Source organism: Uloborus diversus, chromosome 9, assembly GCF_026930045.1.
Source record: "Uloborus diversus isolate 005 chromosome 9, Udiv.v.3.1, whole genome shotgun sequence".
Lineage (NCBI taxonomy): Eukaryota > Metazoa > Arthropoda > Arachnida > Araneae > Uloboridae > Uloborus > Uloborus diversus.
This window is the reverse complement of record NC_072739.1, coordinates 91785957-91800331: the sequence shown is the minus strand read 5'-3', so window position 1 is coordinate 91800331 and position 14375 is coordinate 91785957. Positions and strand designations below refer to the sequence as shown.

Here is a 14375-nt window from a genome sequence, read left to right as displayed (position 1 = left end):
CTTATAAGTTTTTTCTTGTCTATCCTGTGTTTAAATCACGCTACACAACTTAAAACTTGATAGAGAGCAGGGTTACTGGTGATTTTCTCAACGCGTCAACTTTTGCCAATGACCAATATAAAAAATTCACTCTATTATTAGTTGACAGTTTTTACATAAAGAAAAGATATTTGAGTAAGTGCACAAATTAATGATCAGCAACGAAAAAAAATCAATTTAAATTTATTGAGTTTTGAATTTAAATTACATAGAAAAATGTTAATAATGTCTCCTAACTTATCTACTTCGAAAAATTATGAAGATGTTTTAAAACTTATATTTTATTAACTAGCAATAAAAAAAACAAAATGCATCTTTAAAAATATTACTTCATAAAACTTTTAGATATCCAGAATTTTTAAGCAATATTTGGCATATTTGTATGCAGACAATTTCGATTTTTGAACAGGTCGTTTTGAAATGAGTCGCGCCGAAACGGCGGCGTCGAAATGGGTTTCGTGCCGAAACGGCCGCGCCAAAACGGCGGCGCCGAATCGGCCGCGCCGAATAGTCCCATTCCGTGTCCTGGGCTTAGACCCCATTTAGGTCATTTCCTCCCTTAGTGCAATAAAAATGTCCTGTTTGTGTATTTAAATAAATAAATAACTGGTTTTCATTGGTTGTCAAAAAGCATGAACTTGATAAGTTGTTCAAGAAAGTCAGATGAAAGCTTAAAGCATAAATTTTTTTACAGTGCTCACAAAAGAATGAGTGAGTGTTTTCATATACATGCGTTACACTAAAAAATTTTGTGTAACCTTACTCCATAAAATCGGTGGTGGCTTAGCTGCCTGCACTGCTCTAGAGAACCTTAACTGATGTAACTGGTGTAAAGTTACACATCGCTTGTGGAAGGTTACACCATGGTAATGTAACTATAGCGTAACGTCTCACTCATTTCTGCGTAAGGTTACACCAGAACTTTCTGTATGTTTACAGAGAAATTGCCTGAAAGGTTACACATTAGCAAAAATAAAGCTTTCATCTGACTTTCCTGAACGGGTACTCATTTTTAATTGTAAGTAAACTTATACTTCAAGTTAGCTATTCGATGGTTTAAATTATCCAGATATATTAAATAATCAAGTCATAATTTCTTTCTATACGTTTTAAATTCAAATTTAAATTTCGTTATAACAGTATTAAAAAAAAATCTAGCTCTTGCTTTTAGTTATTTGTTCATTCAATATTAAACAAGTTTATGCTTTTTCACAACTAATGTACACCAATTTTTTATTTATTTATTTATTTTGATGCACAATCAAGATATTTCTATTTCACTAACAGAGGAAATAACCATAGTGATGTCCGAACCCACAACGTGAATCTCGCGGATAGGTCGCAAAGCAAGAGATTTTACCGCTCGGCCACAAAAACCAGTTTTCGTTTCACTTATATGAGTACCTGCTTTGCGCTGATTCTGATCTTTACGCATGTGCTTTGAATTCTACTGAAACCACAGGGCAAAGTTTCTCCAACAATTTGAGTTTTTAAAACAATGATGCTACACACTTCAGAATTCGTGTAACGTTACACACATTAATACTGGTAACTTTACATTTTTTTTTTAGTGTAGAAACAATACTTCTTAAATGAATAGCTTTTCTGACATGTTTCTACACACAAAAAAGTATGATAAACATAGATAATTGGGTACTCTTCCGTGATACTTAACGTTCATTTTAAATCATGGCAAGCGTTTTTCACTTTGCTCACTACCGATATGTTTGGTCAAGGCTGCATAGAAACTGCTTGTCTCTATGCAACTTTGTCGTGTAACAAAAGCCTCACATAACGAAAAAAACTTTTTGTATTTCTCTTTACATTCATGTATCACTTATTGTTATATATACAGTTGTTTCAAAAATATGATTTTTTAAAATTAAGTTCATCATTTGCGCTCACCCAGATTTAGCAGAAAAGCAAAAACGTAGCAGATTTGTGGCTATAAAAGCAGATCGAGTTGTTATACCGATTGTTGCCGATTTTGAGTTAACATTTAATGCATAGAACATATTACAGGCTTCAAAAAGAAATTTAAATATAAAAGCAAATAAACACTGCTGTACAAACAATGTAGTTCGTTGCCAGGTAAATATTGCAATTGTGAAGAAAAAAACGAAATCTTTTCCTTTATTGCTACATTTGCGTTTGTTGCTACAGACGATTCGTTTTCCGTTTTCCTATTGCCAAACAAATGCAGAATATTTAATTTATGTTGCTATCGACAATAGACGAAGCTAATATTCCATGCGCCCATTAAAAATGTCGCTTGCCAATTGCATGACTTCACGCATCACTGCCCCACCAGCGAACTGACCAAAACTGCAGAGATAACACGCGAGTAACTCATTCTAAGATTGAATCTTTTTTGTTTGAGTTTAGTTGTATTAAAATCTGCTACTTTGGAAAATACGAAAATGTTGATATAATGAAAAATCCTCAAGAGACCGCATATTTTGTTTGTTGTAACGGGAATTTTTGTGTAATGGAATTTGAAAATTGTTATGTAAATTAAATCGGGACTGAAAATGTATTTCGTTGTATTGGTGTTTGTTGTAATGGGATTTTCCTTTATCATAATTCTTTGAGTGGAACAAATAAATGTATTTGTTAAATTGAAGCAGTTTTGAATTGGTTGTTTAGATGTATGTTATCAACATTCGAATTTGGTTATGGAATCATATACAGTGACTCCCAAAAAAGTGTTCGTACACCTACGACGTTCAATGAAATAGGACCCTATCCATTGGTTAGAATTAATATTTCGGAATAAGTATTTAATTATACGTTCTATGAACAATTTTCAACAAAATTACCTGATTTTTTTTAAAAAATATTAAAATTTAATTTTTTAAAAGTCAAAAACCAAAGAGTGCCGGAAATTTTATCTCACAAAAGTCTTCGTAAACTTTATGTCTGTATATTATTGATTAATCAAGCCTTTTATTAAGTTATTATTTAGTAGAATATCATGTAGTATCAACAACACCTTTTAAACGTCTGGGAATAAATTTCATTCTTTCATTTTTTTTTCGTAATTTCTGAGTAAGTGTTCAACCACACTTCGAGTCTTGCTATTTCTAGCTCTATTTTCTTTTCAAAGCTGTATTTTCGTAATCTAGCCTCCAGATATTTCTAAATATGTTACATTAAGTTCCAATCTGGAGATTGAAGGGTATTTTCTAAACTTTAGAACAATTTTTGAGGCACTTGACGCAAACCTTGAAAACCGTGTGCTTCTTACCGTTATCTAGATAAAAAACAGAGTTGTTTCCGATATCCAAATTTTTGGCAAAGATTTTAAAATTCGTTTTAAAAATATTTAAATGAACAACATGATTCCTTATTTCATCAAAAAATCCCGAACTAGCAAGTCCTGATGCTGATATGCACCCTCACACAAGAACACCTTCACCGTCCAACTAAGTTCTCAAGATTAAGTCCCTAATTTTTTCTTCTATTTACAATTATACAACAATTTACCCCAAAATGTTGAATTCATTTTTATTTGTAAGTAAAATGTAATTTCTAAACGTTTTGAGCTTATTTATCATTGATTTTGTGACGAAAAGCGTAAGCTTTCTGTTTTTCGCACGGCCAAGAAAATTTCTGCGGGAAGAGGTCTTATTTAATCCAGCTAATCAGAGAATTTGGCGAACAATTTTTGGTGAAAACTATCATTTAACTCAGCAGAAACTTTTACAGCACTCAAATGTGTGTTTTTCATAAAATTTTTTTAATGTAAATCTCCGATCACGCTTCCTCAACCTTGCCGGTTGACCTTTTCTTACCTGTTTTCAATCCGATTCTTTTTTTTAAAGCATTTTATCAAGCACTTTACGATAGAATAGAATAAATTAACTAATTTGGAGACATTTCAAACCAATTTACCGCTACTGCGAGGAAAAAAATGAAATTTCAAATGGTGCCTGTGGTTTTTACGAATACCAGTCATTTTAAAGTAATAAGCACAATAGTAAGGATAAATAAACCAAAAATTAAAGCCAAATGACTTTTAAGGGTCAACAAAATGCAAAAATAATAATAAAAAAACGACATATGATAATTTTAATCATGAATTTATTCGAAAATATTTGAGTGTACGATGACTTTTGTGGCGTATTATTTCTCAGTTTCTTCGCTTTTTCACCCATTTCAAAAGAAGATTCGTCAATATTTTGAAAAAACTATACAAGGTTTTATTTAAAATGACATAGAAATTATGTGAAAAAATATTGGACTTCATATTCGAATTCAGTTTTGCGTTATTTTGGTTTCACTAAAAAATTTCAAAGCGTACTAACACTTTTGGGAGCCACTGTAGTTCGATTATGGTGCTGTAAATAAGCATGAATTTTATTCTCCTTTATGAATCACGTTGATTGTAAAGCTAAGATACTGTATACAGTCACTGTAAAAACAATTCAGAAACTTTCCTGGAAGATAATGGGCAGCTAATATGCCCAATTTCTGCCAGTAACATATCTTGCGAAAGACAGGAATGTTTTCTACTAAAACTTTCCTGAAATTATCCTGGGAGCCTCCTGAAGAACTCAAAAATCTTCCTGTTTAATGCCAGTAGTGTCTCTGGAACTTTCAGAGAAAACTTGGGTAGGCATAATATAATAGCTTGGCACCTTCCTAGTTTATCAAGAAAGTTCCAAAAGGGCGATTTTCGAAAAAATGTCCTGGGCGTAACGCTAAATTTTTTATTTTTTCCAGCTAACCAAAGCATTCTAAAAATAATGCTGTTGGAGAATAATACATGCTTTAATATACTTTTAAAGCATAACAGCAGTTAATCCCATATTTAATTAATAGTTACTTGAATAAAATAAAAAACTTGCGTTACGCACAGCACATTTGTTTGAGAATCGCTCGAAAGCAGTATTGCAAGCATGTCCAAAGCTAAGATAGAATTGCAAGTAAGTATCAAGAAGGTAACTCGCTTGCAAATCTTTCAAAGCTACAGGATCCAGAGACTTATTCGCTCCCTTTGGGAATTTGATCAGTCCGGAAGGGCCGTAATTAAACTAAAGCCAATACACTTATAAATACACTCAGTTAATCTTTAAACTAGTTGCTAAAAATATTTTTCTCAACAGCGAGAAGTCTGCATTCGTGGCAACTTGTAGCAATTCAGGAAGTTTTATGACAATGATACTTGATTTTCTCAGGAAGTAGATAAAAACCAATGAAATCCTGGAAATAATCAGTAACGTTTCGGAATTTTTTTTACAGTGTTGATGTAACGATTCATACCATGTCCATTTATTTTTGATTAGTGTCTTTACTTTTTAAAATAATTTAAATTTTAGTTTTAAAAGGCAAATTATTTATTATGTTTCAAATAACTGATCGAAAAGCTTCGGATTTTAGAGGAAAATCGGAACCTCTCAGAAATTTTGACTTGTAATCCCGTCAGTTTTTCTATCTAAAAATTAACTTTGAAATGCACTGGTTTGATTATCCTTTTTTCATTACCTGAAACTTGTAATACTAAATTCCATATTTTACTTTGAAATTGACGAATTCAAGTGATATATTACACATTTCTGAAATAAAAGTACATGTGTGAGAAAATGTACTAGATTTTCTTTTAAATGCATCAGAAAGAATGATAATATATGTATTTTGAAACAAGAAATATCTTATTATTTAAGGATAGAAATAATTTTCATTAAATACAACTCAAAATAATACAATTTCAAGTAACCTTAATGCTTTAATTCCTTTTGCCATCGCTCGCTATACTGCTACTCGAGTATGTCGGGATCAAATATATCTGAAATGTTGCTACTAGGACTATTTGTCTAACACTTATTAGTTCAAGTTACAAAAAGCAAATGCAAGTATTTTAAAATGAAAATTTTAAATTTAAAACAATTTTCAAGTTGGTCATAACTCACGAAACGACAGAAAAGTATTTAATGGTCTTAAACTGAAAAGCGTGCACATTGTAACAATAAATAGTACTTAACAAAAGTAACTTGACTTTGCGGTTATTCAAAAATCGTCTGGACTGAAGATGATTTGTAGTTTTATTTAAGGGGGTACATCTGTTTTGTAAAACTCTATACCCATGACTTAAAGTTGCAATAATTGAATCAATCGGGATCTCGATTAAAATAATTTTGACCATATTTTAATTTTGTCAACTTAAAGATATAAAAAATATGTGTGAGGAATTTATACATTACTTAATACAGTTCACTTTTACAGTTTAGGCTGCCGAAAGGAAGCTCACTTTAAAAAAATACTTAAATCCAGATACTAATCGATTTAATATTTGTTTGTTAACTACCATGGTTGCGGAGTCAGAGTCGAAAAGCCGGGGTCACAGTCGAGAGTTGAAGGTTAAAAATTCCACTAGTCGGAGTCGAAGTCGGTCATTTTCCCTTAAAGCCCGCAACTCTGCCAGTGCTTATGGAGTCAGAGTCGAATGCTCTGAAAGGACGGAGTTGACTATTTTCTTTTCGACCCCGCAGGCCTGGTTAACACGCTAACCTAATGTACTGAATTGTATTTTCACATTTTAATACGAACTTGAACAAAACAAATCACAGCACAAGGTTTACGACAAGATAAGCATCCCACCGTGGTAAAAACCTTGCCCTTTTAAATTATCTTCAGCATTTGTTCTGCTATTTTGACGGCCCAATACTTACCTGTCACTGCTACCCAACAGCAGAGAAATCGTTCTTCGAGCACTTTTGTTTTCATAGACCTTGTCGCCTACCAAGACTCCAGGAAGGTTCAACAATAGTGCTTTGTCTTTTAAAACATGATGAAATCGTATTTTACTTTTACTGCCTGTTAATGTTCCACTTTAGATCCCACTTGAAAAACCTGCTGACTTAAAACTACGTAGGATGGTATGAGACTCAGAGTAATAATCTTCTATGTCCAAAGTTTTCAATTGATGATTTGTATTTTTTTTTACTTGATTACGGCAAGTCAAAAGGGAATGTTATGATTTTAACAGTCTATGCATGTTTGTATTACTTCTGTTAAACTGTAGCGCATTAACTATTTACCCGATTTTGATAAATAAGGTATCAATCGATTCGTTATTAAGGCCCGTGTAACATAGGCTGCATTTTTGCTAATTTTAACAATTGAAGTCTTTTTTTTTTTCAAACTATTTCTGTACTTGACAACGCACAATTACGGCATTTGAATTGAATTATACTGTCATTAATGGGAAGTGGCAGTGGATTTCAATAGAACTAAATAAGCCGTAGTCGGGATTCAGTTTTTTCAACTTTTTTAATAGTCTTAACAGTTTATTTCTCAGCTAATCAACGACCTTAATTACTAGAATTTCATCTTTGTCCGTATGGTAATGCTACCAGAATAAATTGTAGCTGAAATTCTTTCAGATCACAATTTTGAAAAATTCTCGGTGAAATTTTCAACAACAATTGAACACAATATGTAATGTTTGTTTTAAAAACCAGTCAAGCGTTAAATAAAAAAAAATCGGAGAACATTTTTAGCATCATATTAATCCTTTCCGATAGGGATTAAAACATTTTTTACTGAAAGTATACATATTTAAGAAGAGTCCTTTCAGTAAACGGTATTGTAATCCTTATTGTTCAATTTAACATAATAAGATGTTTTTCTTGAAATTGGAAAACATGGCATTTGAGTAGTTTCTGAAGCAAACGATTCAATTTCTTAGATATTTTCACATGCAAATTACATGGTCAAATGGGCAATTAAAAACGTATTGGTAATGTTGCGATTAAAATAACTTCAATAAATGCTTTAAGAAAGATGAAATTCGGTTGAATAGATTTTGATAAAAATGTAACCAGATGCTTGTCCTTAAGATTTTTTGTGAATCCTCTTTTTTTTCAATAAAATTTTCACTTATTTTTTGAAAATGGAATTTTTGTTTTTTTTGTTGTCTTGTGCCCGCCAGGCTGGCAATTTGGGGATCGTTGCTTCACTTTTCCAACTGTACCGTAATTTGGTAAGTCCGGCTTCCACAATTAAAATCATTTATTAATTGTTTGTAAAGAATATAGAAAAAAAATCATCAAATCAGAAATGGGTTGAATTTCTTTTATTCCAGAGGTCTGAAACTACGATAGTAACATTTAAGCTGTGGTGAAATATAATGGTGTATGAAAATCTGACATTACAAGCCTGTTTTGAAGATCTCGATTTTATGTGATATTCAGCCGACAGAGAGGTGTAGTGGTTAGACGCCAGTCTCTTACGCCCAAAGGCGCATGTTCAGTCCTGGCTCTCGTCGATGGATTTTCAAGATACAGAAAATCGACAGTGTCATTGTCGTATGATTATGCGGCATGCAAAAGATCCCTCGAGTACTCGTTTGCCATGGAGTATCTCTTGACAAAATTAAATTCCTAGTGCTGTTTCGCATCAGATAGAGCCCAGGTCCCTCCATCTAATGAGGAAACTGGGCGTCGAAATTCTCGTGGCAATGGCATCCCACCGATAGTGGTGCCACGTGAAAGAGTGATTGCTATACCGGGGGATCGCACTAGGTCTGCAAAAGGCACTGCCTCTACCGCAGCCCCATTAGAAAGAAAAAAAAAAGTGATATCCATATTTGTGTCTGTAATTTTTTCTGATGGATGAATTTGTAAGATCTCAATTATCGTGTGTAACCTCGTAATGTGTTAGCTTTTGACATCATGATTTCTGTAATGGCTATATTTTGAAGATGCTTAAATATTATTATCAAATGCAATGTACCCAGTATCTATTAGATATATAAAAATACGATAAGATTTTGAAATTTCAGACGATTGTTACTGAGTAATAACTATTAATGACTTAGTAGCGTGTCTCTGATCTCAATTTTTAAAAAGCATCCGTTACAGATGGTCAGGTGGAGATGATTTCAAAAATTGATCTAGTTCAGTGATGCGCAACCTTTTTCATCCCGCGGTCCACACTTCAAATGAAGATAAATTTTGCGGACCAGAACAAATATAAAATTTAATTATATTATTGAAAGAACAAACGAGAAAACAAGGAAAATGAAAAAAAAAAAAAAATAATAACTTAAATTTCTTCATCATTACTACATGCTTATTTTATTAATACGAACTTTGCATCTGTATTTTAGAAACCATTTTATGCTTACTTGGCTTCAAAGTTTGCAACAATCATTCATAACACCGAATGAAAATGATCAGAAGTTTTGGAAGGTTTCAGAATATATTTTTCGTTTCATAACACTGAAGACAACGACGAGCTACATGGATCAACTTCGCGGGCCACATTTTGCCCGCGGACCATAGGTTGGGCACTACTGATCTAGTTGCTATGAGCTGACTCAATTGCGATCAATGAGAATTTCGAATTTTGCAAGTAAAACCACTTAACTGACCTAAAGTATTAATGTAAATTAATGTACAGTAAATACGTTGCATAAAAAATAAATTGATTGAATTAATAAAAGGCATTGCACACATTTTATTTTTTTCTAATCCATGAAAAATCATAGAATGTGAAATTAATAGAATTTTATTTTATTTATTTATTTTTTTGTACAAAGTTTCCTATGAAGCATTTGGTATATACTTTGGCTCTCAGAACGGAAATCTTGTAAAAATTCCAATGGTTAAAACTACCACTGACTGAAGTGATTATCAAAAAAAGAAAAAAAAAAAAAAGAAATTTTCATGGAAATCAGAATTGTAAAAAAAAAAAAAAAAAACCATTTCAAAGCTAATTGTAATCATTAAAATAGAACAGGAACTGCTCAAATCTTTTATTCCTTTATTGTGTCATTTTCAAACAGTTAATTCCCGCATAATTCGGTGCATACACGGTATACGTATTAAATACGTATGCGATTAAGTAAGGATAAATTTATTAACCATGCGTTTATACATATAAAATAACGGCAATTCATAAAAGCTTTAAAGAGAATTCTCATTGCACATCATACAATATAAATTTATAGTATCGATTAAATTCCTGTTACTCTCAATAAATACTATTGACGTTTTGAGAGTAGTCAGTTTTTTAATTAAATTTTTTCTTTCACCAATCGGAACAAAACCATAAATTTAACAAAATATGTGCTATTTTTAAACTATAACTGATAATTCACAAAAATGTTCAAATTTTCCGCATTTTTACCAGATTGTACAAAAAATTTGAATCTAGTTTATTACAGATTTAATTCCTCTCATTCAGTCAATCTTATTTACAATTTGGAACAGTCCAATTAATTTTTTTTTCAATTAAAACTTTGCTCAAAATATCTGCAAAATGTATTTTTTTAAGTGGTTACTGAGAACTCAAAATGTGCTCATATTTTGCGCATTTTCTCCAGATTTTAGTGAAATAGCAGAAAACTAACATTCAATAAAAAGAGTGATTTTTTTTTTTTTTTGACGCACGAAGAAAAGCACCTTTTTCAGCTTCTTCTTACCGTTTTAAGTCCATCATTGATTAACCTGCTCTTTTTACATTTCATTTTACAACTTGTCTGCATTACTTGTCAATAGTTATCACTTTGTGTAACTTCCACAAAACCTGATTAAAATGATCAAAATATCTATGATATCCCCTATCAGCTACATTCGCCAATATGAAACAAGTATGAGCTCATATCTGTAAAAAGAAAAGTACTCCCACTCCACTTAATGAGTAAGCCGATTGTTTTAATAAGGAAGCTTAGCTTCCCGTTATTGTGTGGTTTCTCTACTCGGGTGTAGCATTCCAACCCATTGACGATATTCATCTCGTATACTACAAAATTCCTCCGCGATTGACCTCTTGTTACCTACACGAGACTTTTTGAATAATACTTTTATGGCAACCCTCCCTCATTTATATACTCTGTCGCCGATTTAGGTTTCGCCTTGAACGAAATACAGAAGTATTCGTTACCCGATTGAGACTTGTTTTCTTCTTCAGGTCACAGGTGTAATGGTTCGCGTACCTTTCTGCAGTGTGTGGAATGGCTTTGTTAATTGACCTTCAAGAAGAAATCTTGGAACAATAGCAAAGCATAATAGAGCTGGAAAAGCCGATAATTTCTATTTTCGCTCGGTGCTTCTATAGAAAATGTATTGATTCAATTCTGGTACATTGTGTCGAAACATCCGGGACTGTTAATTGCAAGTATAAGCCAAAAAGAATTCTTGCAATTGACTGCAGGTAGCCCTAACTTCCGAAAATTAGCTCAAGCTATTTGCTATGAACGATTGCCACACATAACCACTCAAATTTGATTCCAATTATAATTCTATTGTCTTCGATATTTGCGTGAACGAGCAATTTTTAGACAATATAGAATTGTTGTTTTATAGGATGACAACCTTTTTTCTTTCTTTTAAAATCGTTGGCAGGTCAGTTTAACTTCGTCAATACGTGATAAGCTTTACTTAAACGCTATCTTTTGTTTCATTAGAAATTATTCTCTCAGCTATTATTTCCATTGCAATTACACTATTGTTACATCTTCCAATTTGGTAAAGGAGGTTTGTTCTAAATCTGTCAACAAACTTTAAAAAGTTTGCCTTTATGTTGCATTTGATCTGTGCAAATTGTTTTCTTAAACTCTTATTCTCTTATTGAATTTGTTTCTAATTTATTTAATTTGTTTGAATAAGAATACGTTACCAATACAATGTTTTTTTTTTTTTTTTTTTTCGCGCAAAATAATTACAAGCTTTCAGGGACTCGTAAATTCCCGCTTTCCTTAAGAATACTACTTTAGTTAAAATTAATAAAATTAAAAAAAAAACCCAAATTTTGAAGATTAACTGTTTTTTACCCCCATAAATGACATTTTGGTCTCTTCGGTAATTTTTTTTTCTTGCTCTCTGAACACTAATTTCTATTTTTGACATATTTTTCTCGAATTTTTTAGCTAAATGCAAACTTTCCCACATGTGTTCAAAATAATCTTAACTTAAAAAATAAATAAATAAATAAAAATTAAAATAAAAAAAATAGAAATACTATTTTTTCGCCTTGTTCTCCACTAAAAATTTTGTATTGCTAATGTAAAAGATGCACAGATTTGTATCGATTAATCGGCAAAATCTTACAAAGCTATTCCCCAGAAAAATTTTTGAAACTTTTTTGGTGTTGTTTGAATGATATTCCCCCCCCCCCGTAAATATATTTAATTTTGATGCTTAACCAAAATCGAAAATACTACTAATTTTCAGAGCTCTTATTGTTTGTGGAAAATTGAAGTAAGGTTCTGAGCGCAATTGAGTATTTTTGAGACAAATTATTAGCTGGTTCATCTGTTGCTTTGTCAGATTTTTTATGTTAAATACCTGTTTTGAAAAACATATCGATGTTAAACGCTTTTGCGATATCTACTTAAAGTGTCACATAACCAACTTTGTGCATCATGAAGTGATTGAATGTCTGTAGTTTTTAATATTAAATGTCAAAACTTCCGTACTTGAATGCTATCACGAAATAATTATCAAAAACATTTATTTTCAAGTAATTAGAAATGTTGCTCTGCTAAAAAAAATTATACTTTGTAACCGCTCTGTGTTATAGCTTCTATAAAAGAAATTGATTTTTGATGAGCAGAAAATACTGTATTCCACACACCTTCTTCCGATACATACTTTAGTTTTAATTAATTATTTTTTTGACCTGTGTCTGATCTTAAGTATGACCACCCGTATTCTGTGGTGGACAGTCATATTTGCAATCAGAAAGATCACAGAAAAAGTTATAACATTTCTTTAAATAATACCCGATGCATGTATAAAATATTTCTTGTAATTTGGAGTATAATAACGGTAGTTTCCTTATTAACTGAATATTTGTCATTCATATAAACTACGGAACCACACATAATCCCAGACAGCACACTTCGTTTCATAAAGTTTTACAATGGTTTTTCTTTTCAACGTTAAAAGACAACCATTTAAAAACGTTTATGAAACGTTTAAACGTTGTGTGTTCTACCTAGGATAGTTTCGACTTCGTTTCGTAGACGTTTCAAAAAGATTCTTAACGTTGTGCAACAATTTAAAAACGTTGGGCAACAATTTAAAAATGTTTATAAAGCGTTTTAACGCTGTGCGTTCTATCTGGAATTGTTTTGATCTAGTTTCGTAAACGTTTTAAAATGGCTTCAACGTTGTGTATTCTACCTATGATAGTTCTAACCTCGTTTTATAAATGTTTAAAACGGTTTTCCACGTTATGACCATTTAAAAACATTTTTGAAGCGTTTGAGAGTTGTGTGTTCTACCTAGAATACTTCTGACCTCGTTTCATAAAAGTTTTAAAATGGTTCTCTACGTTGTGGGAACCATTTAAAAACCCTTATGAAGCATTTAAGCACTGTGTGTTCGACTACGTCAGAAGCTTCGGTATCGTTTCGAAAACGTTTTAAAATGGTTATCAATGCTGTGGAAAATGTTTGAAAACGTTTATGAAACATTTAAAGTTGTGTGTTCTATCTGGGAGAGTTTGACCTCGTTTCGTAAGCATTTAAAATGGTTCTCAATGTTCTGACAACCATTTAGAAAAAATTATGGAACATTGAAAACGCTACCTGGGATCTGTATACCCCGCAGAATATCTCTGCAGTTATCGATAGAAGTCCTTTTATATACATGTAGTTTTCAAGTAAGCCCGTAAATTAAAATACACCCAAGTATAACTGATTTGTTTTCTTAGGATAAGACACCACCATGGAGCCTGCTGACCTGTATAACTACAGCTGCTCCACAGGCCTCCTCCTGCCGCTGATCAACGAGTACACATGGTCCACTCGAGTGCGAGCCTTCCTCTACCTCCTTGGACTGCTCTATTGCTTCCTTGGTGTGGCCATCATTGCGGACATCTTCATGTGCTCTATCGAGAAGATCACCAGCAAGACGAGGAAGATTATGCTGTCGACTGACAGCGAGGCACAGCCGGAAGTCATAGAGGTCAAGGTGTGGAACGACACGGTCGCCAATTTGACCCTCATGGCTCTGGGATCAAGCGCACCAGAGATACTTTTGTCGATTATCGAAATTGTCGGTAACGGGTAAGGAATTTGCAATTTTCTTAAAATAGTATGGTAAAAAGTCTTATAGTTCAGTGTCTCTTAAAAAACACAAAATTGTTGGAATTTCGAATATTTTTTAGATAAAAACCCTTATCTGATTAACTCTTGAAGCAGAGGATTTTAGAAAATAAAACAGATCCGTGTAGCACAGGAATTATATTATGTGTTGAAATTTAAAATAAAAGTACCTGTAGCAAAACATTGATTGATGGTATTAACTGATTTACGTGAGACTAAAATATGTAAACCTATATGCATATACACTGGTTATCATAAATTAAGGAAAAATCACAAA

At 32.3% G+C, this 14375-nt stretch overlaps 1 protein-coding gene across 1 annotated transcript in view; it reads left to right on the top strand.

The window, feature by feature from the left end:
- LOC129230686 (sodium/calcium exchanger 3-like) overlaps positions 1 to 14375 on the top strand; it is an 82407-nt gene that overhangs the window by 34867 nt on the left and 33165 nt on the right. Inside the window, exon 2 of the mRNA XM_054865104.1 lies at positions 13705 to 14059. Coding sequence (XP_054721079.1) covers positions 13719 to 14059 — 341 coding nt within the window. The 5' untranslated portion in view covers positions 13705 to 13718. The remainder of the gene's footprint in view (positions 1 to 13704; positions 14060 to 14375) is intronic.